General features: G+C 41.5%; 1 protein-coding gene across 2 annotated transcripts in view; it reads left to right on the forward strand.

The window, feature by feature from the left end:
- Positions 1 to 17,501, forward strand: part of Snap29 (synaptosome associated protein 29) — a 36,551-nt gene that overhangs the window by 11,180 nt on the left and 7,870 nt on the right. For both annotated transcript variants that reach the window (XM_036197205.1, XM_036197206.1), the window contains exon 2: positions 9,066 to 9,262. In XM_036197205.1, the coding sequence (XP_036053098.1) occupies positions 9,066 to 9,262 (197 nt within the window). The remainder of the gene's footprint in view (positions 1 to 9,065; positions 9,263 to 17,501) is intronic.

Consider the following 17,501-nt stretch of genomic DNA (forward strand, 5'->3'; position numbering starts at 1 on the left):
CAAGGGAATGGCAGTTTTTTGCCCAGTGACTAACTTTGCCACATTTGAAGCAAACTCCATACAGAGTTTCTCTAATGCCCATCATCTTTGAAGTAGATTGGTGCTGCCAGGAGCAGATGTGTCTCATTTTCATGAAAAGCCTTATGTTATTAAAACATCTTGATTGCCATATTCTGTAGATCTCTGAAGTGTTTGAAGACTGACTAACTATCTAAAATATATCTCTGTTTAACCTTGAAAACATACCTAACATGACTACAAGTTTGATTGTTATAGGTAAGTAACTACTAACCTGCATTTCTTAATTATCCTAAACAGTTTGTAATAGTAGCTTTCAAGGACTAGAACTTTACATTACATTTTAAATGAGTTACATAGGGCCAGGCAGTAGTGGCACACACCTTTAATCCCAGCACTTGGAAGGCAGGTAGGTGGATTTCTGTGAGTTTGAAGCCAACCTGGTCTACAGAGTGAGTTTTAGGACAGGCTCCAAAGCTACACAGAGAAACCCTGTCTTTAAAAAAAAAAAAAAAAAAAAAAGTTGCATAGGTACAATATCTTAAACAAGAGTAGAAACAGGGATTGAGGATTTAGAGCGCTTGCCTACCAAGGCCCTGGGTTCGGTCCTCAGCTCTGGGGGTGGGGGGGAGTAGAAACATGCATTCCGTATGTTGTAACAAAAATAACCTTAAATTTATATCATTATATAAAAATCCTTACTATATTTGAGACTAGTAGTTGCTTTTTAGTTTAAAGGTAGATTCAAGCCAGGCGGTGTTGGCTCATGCCTTTAAATCCCAGCACTCCAGAGGCAGAGGCAGGTGGATCTCTGAGTACAAAGCCAGCCTGGTCTACAGAGTGAGTTTCAGGACAGCCAGGGCTACACAGTGAAACCCTGTTTCAGGACAAAAAAAAAAAAAAAAAGATTCAATAATCTACCTTTTTATACTATCATTCCTATAGCCCCTCCTTTTTTTCATCCCTTATCCCTTTATTTTTTCCTTCAACACTAGATAAGAGAGAAAGAAGGATAGAACAAAGAAAAAGAAAAAGATCCCAGAAGCTAACTAACCTTTGCTTAGTTTTCTCTCTGACCATGACTAATAACTTGCAACCAAATCCCCTAAACAACCAAAAACATCCATAACCCATTGAATAACCAAAAACTACCTCTTGGGAATGGGGGTTCTGTGTTATTAAAATTGCTTCCTGCTATCTGGAGGTGACAGTATCTTTAGGGGATCTTGAGAAATTGGGATAATAGTCACATCCTGGGAGAGCTGGCTGTGTCACTTGTTGTCCAGTCTTTGTGTGATGGGAAAGTGCAGGGCTTGTCTCAAGTCCTGGCTGGAGTACTCTGTGAGGCTGGACTCTCTCAGCTAGCTGCTTTGGAATTGTCCTGGATGCAGATTGTTGAGGAAATGGAGACAGAGGCATTCCGAGAGGCTGGATCACCTGGCTGCTTGTCTTCATTGGTGTCTGGTCCTTTTGTTCTGAAAACACGCAAACTTTTAAAGGTAACATACACGTCTGTATTTACACAATGTGGAATGTGCATTGTGAACAAATCAGCAAAAGATGATTTTTGTTCTATAGTTCAGCTGGTAAAAGGCATCTGTCAACTTTGTAAGATGCTTCAGACTGTATAACCAAACTGTGATATAAATCTCCATCCATGCCACATGAAAGGATTGCATGTAATAATAAGTCATGAAGACTCTGTAGCCAAGAAGATTTATCACGTCTCATCCATTCCCAAAGCTGTTCCCACGCGTCACCTGTCATGTAGTTTTTCTTGGTTTCTTTCTTCATGTCCGTAGCCAAGATTTTCAGGAGGTCTCCCCCAGTCAAATCAGATCTTTATTAGTTTTGAAAGAATTCATAGCTTTTCATTTCCTTGTGGATACAAAAGCAAAACCTCTTCCCCAACACAACACATTTCCTGACTTACATTTTGAAGTTAAGACATCCTTAAAATATATAAGCTGGTTTAATTCAGCAGCTTTTTCCCCACAATCCAATTCTCTCAGCAGCTGTTGTTTTTTGCTCGTTAGCATTTAAAAAATTTAAAGTTAATAAAACACTAGGTAATCTATCTCTGGGGGTCTTTGTTACTCCTTTCTGTTTACTAAGCATCTCTTTCAAAGTACTATTGGATCTTTCTACAACTGCTTGTCCTATAGGATTGTGTGGTATATCTGTAATGTGCTTTATGTTGTAATATGCAAAAAAAATGTTTCATTTTACTAGAGACTAGATCAGTGTCAGTCTTAATTTGTACAGGTATGACCATAATAGCCATAACTTCTAATAAATGTATAGTTACAGAGTCAGCCTTTTCAGAACACAAAGCTGTTGCCCATTGAAATTTGAATGCGTGAGTATGGTATGGTGCACATACTTTATTTTCCAAACTCTGCAAAGTAAAACATCTGTTTGTCAAATTTCATTTCTTTGGTTAACTTTTGGGTACTTCTTACAGGTAATGGAGTTTAGTTATATGAAGAACAAGTAGGACATTTCCTTATTAATTTCCTTGGCTTGTTGCTAAGTGATAGAATAATGTTTCTTCAGCTGGGTGATGGAGGTACACACCTTTAATCCTAGCACTCAGGATGTAGAGGCAGGCAGATTTCTGTGAACTTGAGGCCAGGCTAGTCTACAGAGTGAGTTCCAGGAAAGCCAAGGCTATGCAGAGAAACCCTGTCTGGAAAAAAAAAAAAGAAAAAGAAAAAGAAAAAGAAAACAAAAGTCTTTCTTCAGACTTTTGTTTTGTTTTGTTTTTGTTTTTGTTTTTGTTTTTGAGACAGGGTTTCTCTGTAGCTTTGGAGCCTGTCCTGGACTAGCTCTGTAGACCAGGCTGACCTCGAACTCACAGAGATCCACCTGCCTCTGCCTCCCCAGTGCTGGGATTACAGGCGTGTGCGCCACCACCGTCCGGCTCTTTCTTCAGACTTTTGCTATTAACGTTTCTTATGAAAATCCAAGATGTCTAGCATGTTTCCTATTAATAGCTGATGAATTTTATCATTGCCTTGTTCTAGAGGACCTGGTAGACCTGTATGGATCTGATATGTGTTGTATACAAGGGATGATTTCTATTTCCGATTACTTTGTAGTTGAATAAATAGTGAAGTTATTCTGAATCATCTGGAATAAGCCCAGTGGTTTCAATACATAAAACAACTCTTTCTGCATATTGAGAGTCAGTAACTATGTTAAGAGGTTATGAAAAATCTAATAATGCCATGATAATAGTATATAATTCTGTTTTTTTTTTTAAACTGAAGCATATGGACTTTGAGGCACTTCACTTATTTTTTTCTGATTTATAGCCCGCCTTTCTTGATTTATTTGCATAGTATAGAATGTAGGGGCCCCAGAAATTGGTGTCCCTTTTACTATATGAGACACGATCCAATTAGTTCTTTTTATAAATTGAAGTCTCTTGCTTTGGGGATATTTGTTGATAACTGCTCCCAAAAAATTACTGTGAGCTCTTTGCCAGTGTTAATTTTCTGCCCCTAATGAGGCAATTTCAGCATTAGTAAAAAGGCACCACCATTTCTGCTGAGTCTATTCTTACTAATTGATGAAGTCTCAATTTTCCTTTCAGAATCAATTCAGAAACCTTTTCCACAAAGGTTTTTAATTTTTTACTGTTTGTGTGGTAAAAATATCCATTCTAAGATCATTGTTTTCTTTCCATATAAGAATTCCTGCGGGAGAATGAGTAGACAGCAAAATAATTAAAATGCAATCAAGCTTTGAATCCAAATGATTCACATGTGCATTTGTAATTTCTTTTCTACCAGAGCCAATTCTCTCTCAGCCTCAGGTGATAATTTTCTTGGGCTATTTAAGTCCTTATCACTTTATAAGGTTTGAAATAAATTACTTAGCCTTTGAGTAGTCAATCCACTTGTAAGTCTTGGGCAGTTAATATCTCCCAGCAGCTGTGTTCTATCAGCAGTGGCTCCCTTGTATAAGGTTGACATGCTAGCTTCTGCTGTGTCCTGCTCATGGACAACCTGGATGGTCTGTCACTGTCTTTGAAAACATTTTCTAATTTCTTTATTAGAAACATTTACTCTTTACAATTTGTTTCTGGAGTTGGAGGAATGTTAATCTGTGCTTCCCACTGCTGTATGATCTCTTCTCCATAGGTTTATGGCTATATTAGCCACATATGGCTTTAATTTTCCTATTTGAAAATTCTGGTCCTAGGCATTTAATCAATTTTAGACTTTGTTTTACCTGAGACAATATCCCAATTCCTAGGAGCTAGCTGAATATTTACCTCCTGAAGAGACTAATCTAGAGGCCAAGATTTTGGTGAAATTATTGTTGCATCTGCTCCTGAATCTGACCAAACTTTCAATTTCAATATCATTTATAAATACTTTTAGTTTGGGCCTCTGACCATCTGTGGCAGCTTGCCAAAATACTTGTTTTCTTGGTCTCTCCTAAATTTTCTGTTTTACCTACTGAAGCTGCTCTGACTTTGATATCTGGCTATCTCCAGTGCTGTTTAATTTCTCTGCAGATGAGCTTCTCTGCTGCTGACCTGAAATAGCCTACTTGAATTTATAATCGGGGCCTGCAGGAGTCCCACTAGGGTTTTCTGACAAAGGTTTACTGTAATTGGGCGTTTCTTGTCCCAATCATTCGGTACCAAATAACTGACTCGGGCTGAATATGAATTATAAATGCTCAGCCAATAGCTCAGGCTTATTACTAACTAGCTCTTAAATTTTAAGTTAACCAATATTCCTTATGTGTCTGGCTGGCAACTCCACATGCCATCCTTCTCCTTCCCATCATCCTTAGTTTGGTCGTCCTGCCTATACTTCCTGCCTGGCTACTGGCAAATCAGTGTTTTATTAAACAAACAAACTTTTACAGTTTACCACACACACACACACACACACACACACACAGAGAGAGAGAGAGAGAGAGAGAGAGAGAGAGAGAGAGAGAGAGAGAGAGAGGATTATTCCACAGCAGGTTTCCTTGTTTGTCCCTTGTTGACCAGCATTCATTAGTCCATTACAGGCCTTTGCCACACCTGTATATATTCCATAAGGCTGGGACCTTCTGTTTAGATTATCTCTAGAAAAAAATATTGTTTCTAGGAACACTTTGGCTACAATCCCTTTTGAAATGACCTTGTTTGCCATAGTCAAGACATTTGACAGTTTGGCTTTTCTTAAAACTTTTAGAGATTACTTCTCCTACTAAAGTTGCATAAGTATGGGATCCAATAGCAGACATTTCTTTTTTTTTTTAGCTGAGGATCAAACCCAGGCAAACCCAGGGCCTTGTGCTTGCTGGGCAAGCGCTCTACCACTGAGCTAAATCCCCAACCCTAGTAGTCATATTTCTAATTCATTCTTCTGTTGGTGCTGATCTTGCGTTTAGAGGCCTAATCACTTTTTGCACTCAGAATTAGCATTTTCAAAAGCTAAATATTCAGTTAATCTTTGCCTAGCTTCTGAATCTGATACTCTTGTATTTACTGCTGAAGTCAATCTTTATAAAAAAAAAAATTAGTGAATGCTTCCTCTAGACCTTATATAATTTTAGTTAACAGTTCAGACCTTTTCCCTGTTTCTTCAACCTTGTTGCAACCAATTAAAGCTGCTGTGTGACACAGTGTCAAGGTGGCAGCGTCACAGTCGGCCTGGCCTGCCTTTGTATCTCAGCATATTGACCTTCACCTGGAAACTGACACTGGGAGCTGTTGGTTCCTCCAGTCTCGCTTCTCTGTTCTGTCTCCTTAGTGTCTTCCTTGCACCGTGATGGCCACTGTAACTGAGGACCAGCTTCTGGGACTGCTTTTGTCATAGCTTTCCAGTCTTTGGTGATTACTCTAGTTTGAATCACCCGAGAATTTAATGTCTGTCTCATAGATGATGAATGCATACCATATGAAATTACGGCTTCTTTAAATTTCTTAAATCTAGCATTTCTACAGGATGCCATCCAGATTCTTCATAATGTGGGGATACCTACCATCTGCTGGTATATGTTAGATAGTGACTGGGTAAGGTAAGCTAAGGTTGATTCTCTAACAGCTCTTGGCTGACCTTCTTTTATCCATTATGCAGTGGCATGGCTGGATCTTGTCTTAATCTATATGTCTCTGTCTTAATAGCTTTCTCATTTTTATTTATAAGTCTTTCTAAATTTTCTCCTAAGTCTTGTCTTTTATCAATCCACCTTTTGTATTTTTTTTTCTGTATCTCTAAAGCTCTTTTCTTTGAGAGAGACAGAGTGCCACTATGGCTAGTAAGAACAAAATATGAAATACCAAGATGGTAGTAATCATAATTGGTATTAAGCCAATCTCAGTTAAGTCATCTGTCTTTTCACTTTCTGTTTCTATTTTTAAACCATCTAATGGAGCACTATCTAGGGTCCAAATTCCCTGTGTTTTAGTATTTCTCATCCTTACGTGGCTTACTCTTTTTTTATTACTTTACTCTTCACTTTATTATTTTCAAACAATTTTTTTCTATGACTATCAGTACCCATTTTCTTTTCTTTCTTCAGCACCTAAGCACATTTCCAAGTATGCCATCCCTGTTTGCAGGTTCTCAGTCTGTGCTATGGCTCTGGGGAAGTGTTGCGGAGCCCTTTTGTGCATCTGCAGACTCCTTCTGTGACTCCCTTAGCACTTGGCTCTGGCAGCTGGCTCTGCTTCTCCTTGGGTCCGTGAGAGGGTGGGACCTGCACCGTGGCAGGCCTTTCTACCTAGTCTGCCACCGAACATCACACCAGATGCTCACAGGCCCACTCAAGTTTTTGGCTGCACAGCAGGGCCTCTTAAAGGAGCCATGCCTCTATAGGCCACAAGCCCTGGGCCTGCCTGAGAGAGTGAAGTTACTAGGAAGCCGTATCCGGCTCCTTGTCTAGAACTTTTCTCAGCTGTCTTAGGTCCTGTGCTTGGATATATGTGCCTCCAGGTTGGACACCAGCTATAGCAGGTCTGTCTTTATATTGCTAGCTCTCTAATAATGACATGGAGACTTGTATTAATTATGAAAGCTTGGCCTTAGCTTAGGCTTGTTCTTAACTAGCTGTTAAAACTTAAATCAACCTGTTTATATTAATCTGCATTCTTCCACATGGCTCATTACCTCTGCTCAGTGCTGTATGTCAACTTCCTCCATGTCTGACTATCAATCTCCCACCTCAGATTCTTTCCCAGAGTTCCTATCTCTGCCTAGAAGTCCCGCCTATCCTCTCCTGCCTAGCTATTGGCTGTATAGCTCTTTATTAAGCCAATCATAAGGTGCCTTAGGCAGATGAGGTTAAAACAGAGACACATCTTCACACAGTGTACAAAAGGATTATTCTAACATATCTCTGTTTTCCCGTGGTCTTAGGTGACCCCTGAAAGGGTAGTTTGACACACACACCCAAAGCCGGTTGAGAACCACTGCTCTAAATGGACCAAAGGCCTTCCATTAAGTACCATTATATTTAACTTGAGCATCAGCGATTTTTTTTATAGCATTACACACGTGTCCTGCTTATACCAACCAACCTCCCTCCCTTCCTTCCTTCCATCTTTCCTTCCCTCTCTCACTCCCTCCTCCTTTCCTTCCTTCCTTCCTCCAATTCTAGGGATCAAACTGAGGGCCTTGTGCATGCTAACCAAGTGCTCAACTGCTGATCACTGTCTCTGGCCCTTCTCATATCTCCAGATTACTGATAATACCTAGTGAAGGGCTAGAGGTGTAACTTAGTTGGTAGAATACTTGCCTGGCATGTAGAAAGCCTTGGTTCGATTTCAGCACTCAAGAAGTAAACTCAGGATAATCAGAAATTTAAGGTTATCCTAGGCTACATAGCAAGTTCAAGGCTAGCCTAGGCTGCATAGACCCCATGTTGTAGGGGAGGCGGGTAAATACTGTGCAGTTACCATGCTACATTGTTTAGAGTGTAATGACAAAATGTGTGTGTGCTGTTGCAAACTTTCAGATACTTTTTATTTACAACAGGTTGAATTCTCAGATATGGAGGGCTGACTATATATATAGACCCCACAGCCCAACAGCAGGTGAGTGTAGTGTCTGCAGTCTGAACATAGAAAACTTTCATTCAGATTTCCAGAGGGGATGGATGGTAATATATTAAACATGTGTCGGTTATTTGGGAGCAGGCAATCTGGACAAGAAACTTCTGCCAACACACTCTGTAGACCAGGCTGACCTCGAACTCAGATCTGCCTACTCTGCCTCCTTGAGTGCTGAGGTTAAAGGTGTGTGCTGCCATGCTGGATTTGAATCCTTGTTTCTAACAGTAAAACATGTCCACTTAAGTGGAACAAGTATAGGCAGAGGCTATGAAACTTGAAAGGCCCATACGTTGGGGGAGGACTTTAAAGTAGGTGGGGAGGACCCTGGAATATGTGATGTGTAAGTGGAAGGAGGAATGGGGGCAGGGCTGCAGGGTACAGCAGGGACAGAGGAGAGAAGGGATGTAAATCAAAAGTATGTGTGAAAATGGCAAAAAAAAAAAAAAAAAAAGTAATAATTTTAAATTTCTTTCTTCTTGTTGTTGTTGTTGAAACAGGTCTTTCTATGTAGCCTATGTAGTCTGACCTAGAAGTCTGGGGGTGGGGAATGTTACAAGGAAGCCTGTTACTTTGTACACTAATACTTTAGAAAAGGATGGAAGCCACAGCAGCACTATGGGAAACCAGACAAAGCGTGAACCTGCCTAGAAGTCACACAGCCCACCTGTCTCTTTTTCCCATTCCTGGAGAGACTGTTTTTTGAGACTGGGTCTCACCTGGCCCAGGTTTGCCTCAAAGTCACTCTATAGCCAAATATCACTTTAAATTAATTCTCGTGCCTCTACCTCCCAATTTGTGGGATTATAGTTGTGTGTGACCATGCCTGGTTGATGGAGTGCTAAGGATCCAACGCAGGACTTTTTGCATGTCAGATAAGCACTCTACCAGCTGAACTACATTCCCAGCCCCAGACTTTAATACACTGTGGTTTTGAAAGTGGGGGGAATGGCATGACGCTACTACCTCTTGCCTTCTGCAGGAGCTGGTTCGGCAGCGAGGAGTTCTAGAACACACTGAGAAGATGGTAGACAAGATGGATCAGGATTTGAAGATAAGCCAGAAACATATCAACAGCATTAAGAGTGTGTTTGGAGGATTTATCAACTACTTCAAATCCAAACCAGTAGAGGCTCCACCTGAACAGAATGGCAGCATCACCCCACAGCCCAACAGCAGGTGAGTGTAGCGTCTGCAGTCTGAACATAGAAAACAGTAGAAACAGGTGTGTGGAAGGAGCCAAGGCTCTCGGGCTTTGTAGTGCCTTCCAGGTATCCTGGAGCCCTGTGGTCACTTGTGGAAAGGGACTTATTCACCTTTGGCCATGCTGAAAGAGAAACCACTCCCCTTCCCTACTGTGCTCATCTAATTGATGAGACCCTACCCAGTCATTGTGACTCCAGTCTTAGAAAGTTTCATCAAATAAATGTGACGCTTTTACAGAATGTTTCTTTACCAAGTCACCTCATGAGGCAGACATAGTGGGGCCTGTGTGTAATCTCAGCTGCTGAGGCAGGTAGATAGCAAGTTCAAGGCAACCCAGGCAAGTTAGCAAAACCTCGCTTTATAAAAATACTAATAAGCCAGATGTGACGGTGCATACTTGTGATCAAAACTCCTAGAAAGCTAAGGCATGAAGACTTAGATTTCAACACCAGCCATGAGACCAGTTTTAAAAGACAAAACAAAATAAAGAAATAAATATATATGGTTGGGCTGATAAGATGGCTCATCAGGTAAAAGCGCTTGCTGCCAAGCCTAATGACCTGAGCTCAATCCCTGGGATCCACATTGTGGAAAGAGAGAACAAACTTCAACAGCTTTTGCCCTGATCTCTAGGTTTACGTATACACACAATAAATAAATGTAACTCAATACTCTGTGTGTGTGTGTGTGTGTGTGTGTGTGTGTGTGTGCGCGCGCGCGCTTGGGCATGGGCTGTGGTAGATTGGTTGAAGACTTGTCAAGCATGTGTAAAGTCCTAGATTCCATCCCCACCACCACAAAAAAAAAAAAAAAGCATCATACATATGAGTAATGTAAAAAAAAAACAACAAAAAAACCTTATTCATCTTCTCTATATCTAACCTAACCTGTCTATTAATTTCCACTTTAAAATTATAGATTGTTTACCTCAAAATTTTAGGCAGATATACAGTGATATTGTATGTAAGGACTTGGTGATAAGGCAGGACTAGAGGGATGACTCAGCGGTGAAGAGCACTGTGTTCTTGCAGAGGACCTGGGTTCAGTTGCCAGCACCCATGTGGTGGCTCACAACCATCCATAAAACAGCTCCAGGGAATTCTATGTCCTTTCTTGACCTGAGTACCAGGCACAAATGTGATGCACAGACATGCAGACAGGCAAACACTCATGCACATAAAATCATCTTTAAAAAAAAAAAGAGCCGGGCAGTGGTGGCACACGCCTGTAATCCCAGCACTGGGGAGACAGAGGCAGGTGGATCTCTGTGAGTTCGAGGCCAGCCTGGTCTACAAAGCGAGTTCCAGGACTGGCTCCAAAGCTACAGAGAAACCCTGTCTTGGAAAAAAAAAAAGATGAAAGAATTGGCTACTTGTTAAAAACAGTGACCATTATTCATACTTTAGGTCATTCTTGTTTTATGTTTTAAAGTGGTTTATTGTTTGTTTAATTTTGTGTGTGTTTGCGGGGGGAATGCAAGCCACAGTCATGTACAGGACACTTGCAGAAGTTTATTGTCTTCTTCTTCCATATGGGTCCTAAAGATTGGACTCAGGTTGTTTCATTTAGTGACAAATCCTTACCTGCTGAGCCATCTCTCACAGGCCCTTGTTTTGTCTTATTTTCTGAGGAACAAGTAACATGTAACCAAGGCTGGTCTTGAATTCACATTTAGCTGAAGATGACTCTGAACTCCTGGTCCTCCTGCTGCCATCTCCCAAATTCTGGGATAATAGCCTTGAATCTCCATATACAGTTTGGATACTGTTTCACTAGTAAATTGTGGATATAGAGGTTGGGGATGTAGCTCTGTCAGCAGAGTGCTTGCCTAGCATTCTGAAAGCCCTGGGCTAAGCCTCCACGTCAGACAGGATAGCCCTGTGCTGGGCCTTGCTCTCTTCCCATGGCAGTCCTCAGCCAGTCTCTGAGCACTTGCAGCTCTCTGACTGGTGGATGCTTAGTCAGAAGCTCCTGCAGCACTGGTGATGGAGGGTCTGCTGACATTTGCACCAAGTGCATTTGCCAGGTGGTCCGCACCCTCATAGTTGTCTTGAGCTAGTAACTCTCTCCACAGAAGAATTCCTGATCAGCTTCAGATAATTTGGAAAGCCAGCTCTAGGCCTTTGGCAAGCTTCTGCCCTTCATTCCCAAAGCTGTTCTCGATGTTGAGGTCATTTAGCCTCTTGTGGGAGAGTAAAAGAGTCATCCGTGCCCCAGTGATGGGATTGGTCCAACATGGAATGCCAAAATGCATATTCTCTCTCTGTCTCTGTGTCTCTGCAACCAACTCTCCCAAAGAAATTCTTTTGAGGACTGGGTGAGTTAGAGTCTCATATAGCTCCAGTTGGTCTCAAACTGACAAGGTACCCTTCTACCTCCATCTCCTTAGTGTCAGGAATGCAAGCATGTACCACCTCTATGACAAAAAATTAAAGATGGTTGTGAGCCACCATGTGGGTGCTGGGAACCGAACTCAGGTCCTCTGCAAGAGTAACAAATGCTCTTAATGTTGGTTAAGTGGCGCTGCTTGTGGCTGGCCACGACCCTCGGGAGAGTGCTGGAGGAAAGTCACGAGCCATAGTTACCTATTTAGAGCTTTATTGGGAGAGAGAGGAAGAGAGAGAGAGACCACTCGAAGGGTGGAAAGAGGGGGGGGGGACACAGAGGGTCTGCCCGCTTTTTAGGCTGGGCCATGTCCTAGGCTAATGACATAATTAAGGACAGAACCCTTACATCCCAGACTTTCACTTATTATAATTAAAAAAAAAAAAAAAGCAGGTAGATGGGAATAGGGGCATCTTTCCTCTCAAAAACTGCTTCCAGATGATTTTTTGGACATCAGTTGGCTCTTGGGGGAATGGAGAAGGGGAGTCTTCCAAGGTAGACAGGCGTTGTGGGATGCTGTCTGTCACCCGTTTGCTCCAGAGACATGTATCCCTCTTGGCTGTGGCTGGAAGCCTTCTGTCTGACAAGATGCTGGTGACATAGAAAAAAGCTTAGAGAGAAAATAATCATTATTATTTTATGTTGGTAGATCTAACCTGTCCAGATGAATTTTGAAACATGTTAAGCTTTATCAGAGACAGATTATTTTAAAGCATCTCATAGTAATAGGTGTTTACATTAAAGTCTTTTTGTAGCGCCCAGACGCTTTTGAGTCTGGGGGTGTAAATACCTTTTAGTTGTTACAGTTTCTTACTTAATGATCTTTGGACTCCAGTCTGTGGTGATCCTGTATCATTAGCTGAACAGTGAGTTAGAACGGGAACTGGGAAGAGAAAAGCTTGTGGTGCATGAGAACTTATTTTTTTAGAATTAGGGACAAGGCAAAGATCAGGGCCCTGTCTGTATGCACATGAGAAACACAGGCGGTAACTTTGAAGTGAGACAGTGAGCTTTTATCTTAGTTGGAAGTCTTTTTTCATTAAATAACTCTGAAAGTACAATTAAATGTGGCGAGGTAAGTAAGGCTGTCCTCTGTACCCGACAATAGAAAGGAGAAGTGACATCCTAAAATTCCCAGAACTGAGTCAGTGGCTCTGGAGTCCAGAAGGAAAGAAACGGATCGCTTCCCTGCTGCGTTTGGGTTCCCTGCCGTGTCTGTAGCCAACCCTAGGTTTGCTGGAGGTCTTAGCTTGGTGTACCCATGCTTCTTGGTGCCTGGGGGCAGTCAGCTGACTGGTTGTCTTTCTAGGAAGCACCTTTAACAAGGCTGTTGATGGCCTGGCAGGGCATTCGCTAGCCTGTGGCCTTTTTTCACTTAAAACAGGGACCCAACAGCTCTCGGGGGAGTCAGCCAATGCCAGCACTTGGCAATTTTGTTTTTGGGCTTTTATCTCTTCCCTGGCACACCTTAAATGCCACAGATGACACTTTTGCCTGTGGGGTCAGGAGCCTTGCTCTCCAGATGCTTAAGTTTTAGTCAGAGAGGTCTGGGGAACAAGAGACGGATTTTACTCCGTGTCTTAAATTTTTTTTTCCTGATGGTTGGTGGCTTAAGGACAGCTTTTGGAAGATCTGCCAGTAGGCATACTGTAAGCTGATCCTTTGGAAGACTTGTCTGAGGCTGTAAGCTGATTTTTTGGCTTAGGAGCCATCCTGACTACTGTAAACTTAATTGTATGGATCTTAGCCACTTTCAGACCTGTCAGTGTTTCTTAAGGCAGTTTGAGAATGAGTGGGTGGAGTTAAGGTGAGTTAGGGCGAGAGTCTTAGGAGCTGCCCAAGCATGACCATTTGAGCCCGCCCACGCCGGTGGAAGTCAGACAGATAAGGTTGCACATGGCAGATGCAGAAGTGGGGAAGGAGAAGGGTTTAGATCTTTAGCAGAAAACTTGGGGATAAAGTAACTCTTATTTGCCCGTTTGCTGGCAGAAGTTCCCATGACTCTGTTATGAGGCCAGGTTTATGCTGTTATGTGGCCAGGTTTACCGGTGCCCGCCCCTATCCGCCAATGTAGGTGGTAAATGTATCCGCTCCTTTGCCCCATGGCTGTAGCCTAAAGAAAAATAAAAAATTAAAATAACAAACTGGGATCAGACTCCAGTCTTGGGTGTCCCAGAGAGTGCAGAGAGATCTAAGAATCAGCTCAAGTTCGCCATCCTCTTCGTCAAGGGATGAGAAGGGCTGCAGCTGCGTTGCCGTTGGTCCACCCAGTAGACCCCAGATGACATTTTCTTCCTGGTCAGGAGCAAAAATGTGCCTGTGGTTGCCAGCACAGCCCGAGGACAACCCCTGGGGTGTCCATCGCAAAGAATATAGCTCAGAATGGCAGACTTGAGAATGGCAGACTCACTGTGAAGAATCATGGTGGTATCAGTAATGGTAGTTGTATAGGGGTCCGTTCACAGTCTTGTGGTCTCGCTGGACCAGGGGGGGGGGGGGGGGGGGGTGAGGAGGCGGCAAGCGGCAGCAGTCAGCAGGTCCTCAGTGGTGTATCTGAGTCATGGCACCAAATGATGGTTAAATGGGCGCCATGCCGGAGGAGCATGCTGGAGGAAAGTCATGGGCCATAGTTACCTTTTAGAACTTTATTGGGAAAGAGAGAAGGGGGGGCACAGAGGGCCCACCTGCTTTTTAGGCTGGCCCATGTCCTAAGCTGATGACTTAATTAAGGACAGAACCCTTACACCTAACCACTGAGCCATTTCTTCAGCCACATAAAAATAAAAGTAAACAAATAAAGCAACAGAGGAGAGAGGGAGGGAAATACTAGCCTGGCTGGGTAGTGCATACTGCAAAGTAGGTAGTTCAGTATCACTATTTTAAGAGCAGCCTAGGATATATAAGATTCTGTTTTGGGGGCTGGAGAGATGACTCAGCAGTTAAGAGCACTGACTGCTCTTCCAGAGGACCTGGGTTCAATTCCCAGCATCCACAGTTCACAACTGTCTGTAACTCCAGTTCCAGAGGATCTGACATGTTGTTCTTTTAATAAAAAATCCAGAGCCAGATATTGGGGTGAAAGCTGAAAGATGAGAGAAGCAGAGCAGGCCATAGCCACCGCCTATTACCTCACCAACTCCACAAATCCTCTAACTGAAATCCTCTTAAGTCTTGAACTGCTTTAGTTCCTATTTCCTCATGCCTCATATACCTTTCGCCCAGCCATGTCACTTCCTGGGATTAAAGGCGTGTGTGTGCTTCCCAGTACTGGGATTAAAGGTGTGTGCCACCACTATCTGGCCTTTATGTCTATCTAATCTTTTGGCTGACTCTGTCCTCTAGTTTCCAGGCAAGTTTATTAGGGTACACAATATATCACTACTTTTCCCCTTTTTTGTCTAAAATATAGACAAAATAATAAAAAGTTATAACTATTATAAGAAAGACTATGTACAGTAAGTATATACAATATATAAAGTCAAGAATTACACTAACAATGTCCAGTCCATTAACATTTGACAGATTCAGAGAAAATACTCCCATTATTTATCCTATTTTGGTGAGTCCAAAATGTTGTACCTAATTCACTTTCTTTTTTTTTTTTTTCTTTTTCTTTTCTTTCTCTTTTTTTTTTTTTTGCAGGGGGTGGGGGAGAGCTGAGGATCGAACCCAGGGCCTTGAGCTTACTAGGCAAGTGCTCTACTACTGAACTAAATCCCCAACCCATTTTTTAAAAAGATTTGGGCTGGAGAGATGGCTCAGAGGTTAAGAGCACCGACTGCTCTTCCAGAGGTCCTGAGTTCAATTCCCAGCAACCACATGGTGGCTCACAACCATCTGTAATGAGTTCTGGCGCCCTCTTCTGTATACATAATAAATAAATAAACCTTTAAAAAGAATACTTTCTTAAAAAAAAAAAAAAGATTTATTTATTTATTTATTATGTATATAGTGTTCTGTCTGCATGTATTCCTGCACACCAGAAGAGGGTGCCAGATCTCATTACAGATGGTTGTGAGCTACCATGTGGTTGCTGAGACTGAACTCAGGACCGCTGGAACTCAGCCAGTGCTCTTAACCACTGAGCCATCTTTCCAGCCCCCAATTCACTTTCTATCCTAACTTATATTACCAACCGAAAACTGTCTGTTGATGTCTTTCAAACTTACACACTTTTACACCTATTTAGTGAGTTTCTTTTCTGAATTTCTTTACAAGGAAAACTATAACTACAATTATCTAATCTTCAACTCCCTCAGAGACCTAAGATGGAAATAATATTTTGTTTTGTTTTGGTTTGGTTTTTGTTTTTTGTTTTTTTGGTTTTTGGAAATAATATTAATTGAGTAAACAGGAAGTGCAGGCAAGCAACTTCCAAAAAATGTGAGAAATGACAGAAACAGCTGGCTGCCTGGACAGTCACCCAAGATTTCTCTGCAATGTTAAGGCATCCATCTACAGCCTACAGGCCTAGCATATCTGACAGATTCATCTATGAAGCAGGATTTTCTGAAGGGCCTTCCTACCTTGTCTTGGCAAGGATCAGTGGTCCTTTCTTTTGTGTCCTGCTTGTCCATTTTAGACAGCATACTGTCAGCAGTCAAGACAAGGGCAATTTTCTTGCCCAGTGGCTAATTTACCACAAAGAAAGTAAACTCCATATGGAGTTTCTTCGATACTCATCATCTTCTCTAAAGTAGATTGGTGCTACCAGGAGCAAACATGTCTCATTGTCATTAAAAAAAAAAAAGAATCTATGTTATTAAAACATCTTAAATGCCATATTCTGTAGGTCTCTGAAGTGTTTGAAGATGACCTGTCTCTAAAATATATTTTTTGACCTTGAAAACATACCTAATATGACTACAAATTTGATTATAATGAGTGTTAACTTGCATTTCTTATATCTTAATTAGTTAGTAATCATAACTTTTAAGGACTAGCAATTTGTATTGAATTGTTAAATGAGGTGTATTGGTAATAATCTGCCTTTTATCTTATATCATATTCTCTTTTTCTTTTTTCAAACAAGAACCATAAGTCTTTGTTTAGCCTTTTTCCTGACCATTAACAATAACAACTTGTAACTAACCATCCTAAACAATGACAATTATCCATAACCCATTGAATGACCAAAAATCACCCACCCCACTTCTTGGGAATGTGAGCATTGTGTTCTAAAGTTACTTACTGCTGTCTGGGGGCAAAGGCATCTTTAGGGATCCTGAAAAGACAAAATTAATTGTCAAGTCCTGGGAGAGGTAGTTGTATCATTTGTTGTCCAGTCTCTGCATAATGGGAAAGTGCAGGGCACACTGACACACTCACCAATGCACATACAATAAAATTTTTTTAAAAGACCCTGTTATGTGTGTATGTGTTTAATTGTTTTGTTTTGTTTTGAATTTGTGCCGGTGTGTGTGTGTGTCTGTCACATGTATGTGGATACTCACAGAGGTCAGAACAATGTCAGATCCCATGGAGCTATAGTTACAGGTGGTTGTAACTCAATGTGAGTGCTTAGATCTGAACTTGTGTCTTCTGGAAGATAAGCAAGTGCTTTGAACTGCTGAGCCTTTTCTCCAGCCCTAAGACTCTGGGTGGGTTTATTTGTTTGTTGTTTTTCAAAGACTTGAGTTTCTAAGTTGACATTATCTATCATTCAGGGCAGGTGTTCATATGTAAAAGCCATTCTTTGCTATGGTTATAAGAAATTGATAGATTTTTATGTTATGTGTATATGTTATATATGTATGTGTATATGTTATATATGTATGTGTTATATGTTATGTTATGTTATGGCTCAGTGGTTAAGAGCACTGGCTAC

The sequence above is a fragment of the Onychomys torridus genome, chromosome 8, assembly GCF_903995425.1.
Source record: "Onychomys torridus chromosome 8, mOncTor1.1, whole genome shotgun sequence".
NCBI lineage: Eukaryota > Metazoa > Chordata > Mammalia > Rodentia > Cricetidae > Onychomys > Onychomys torridus.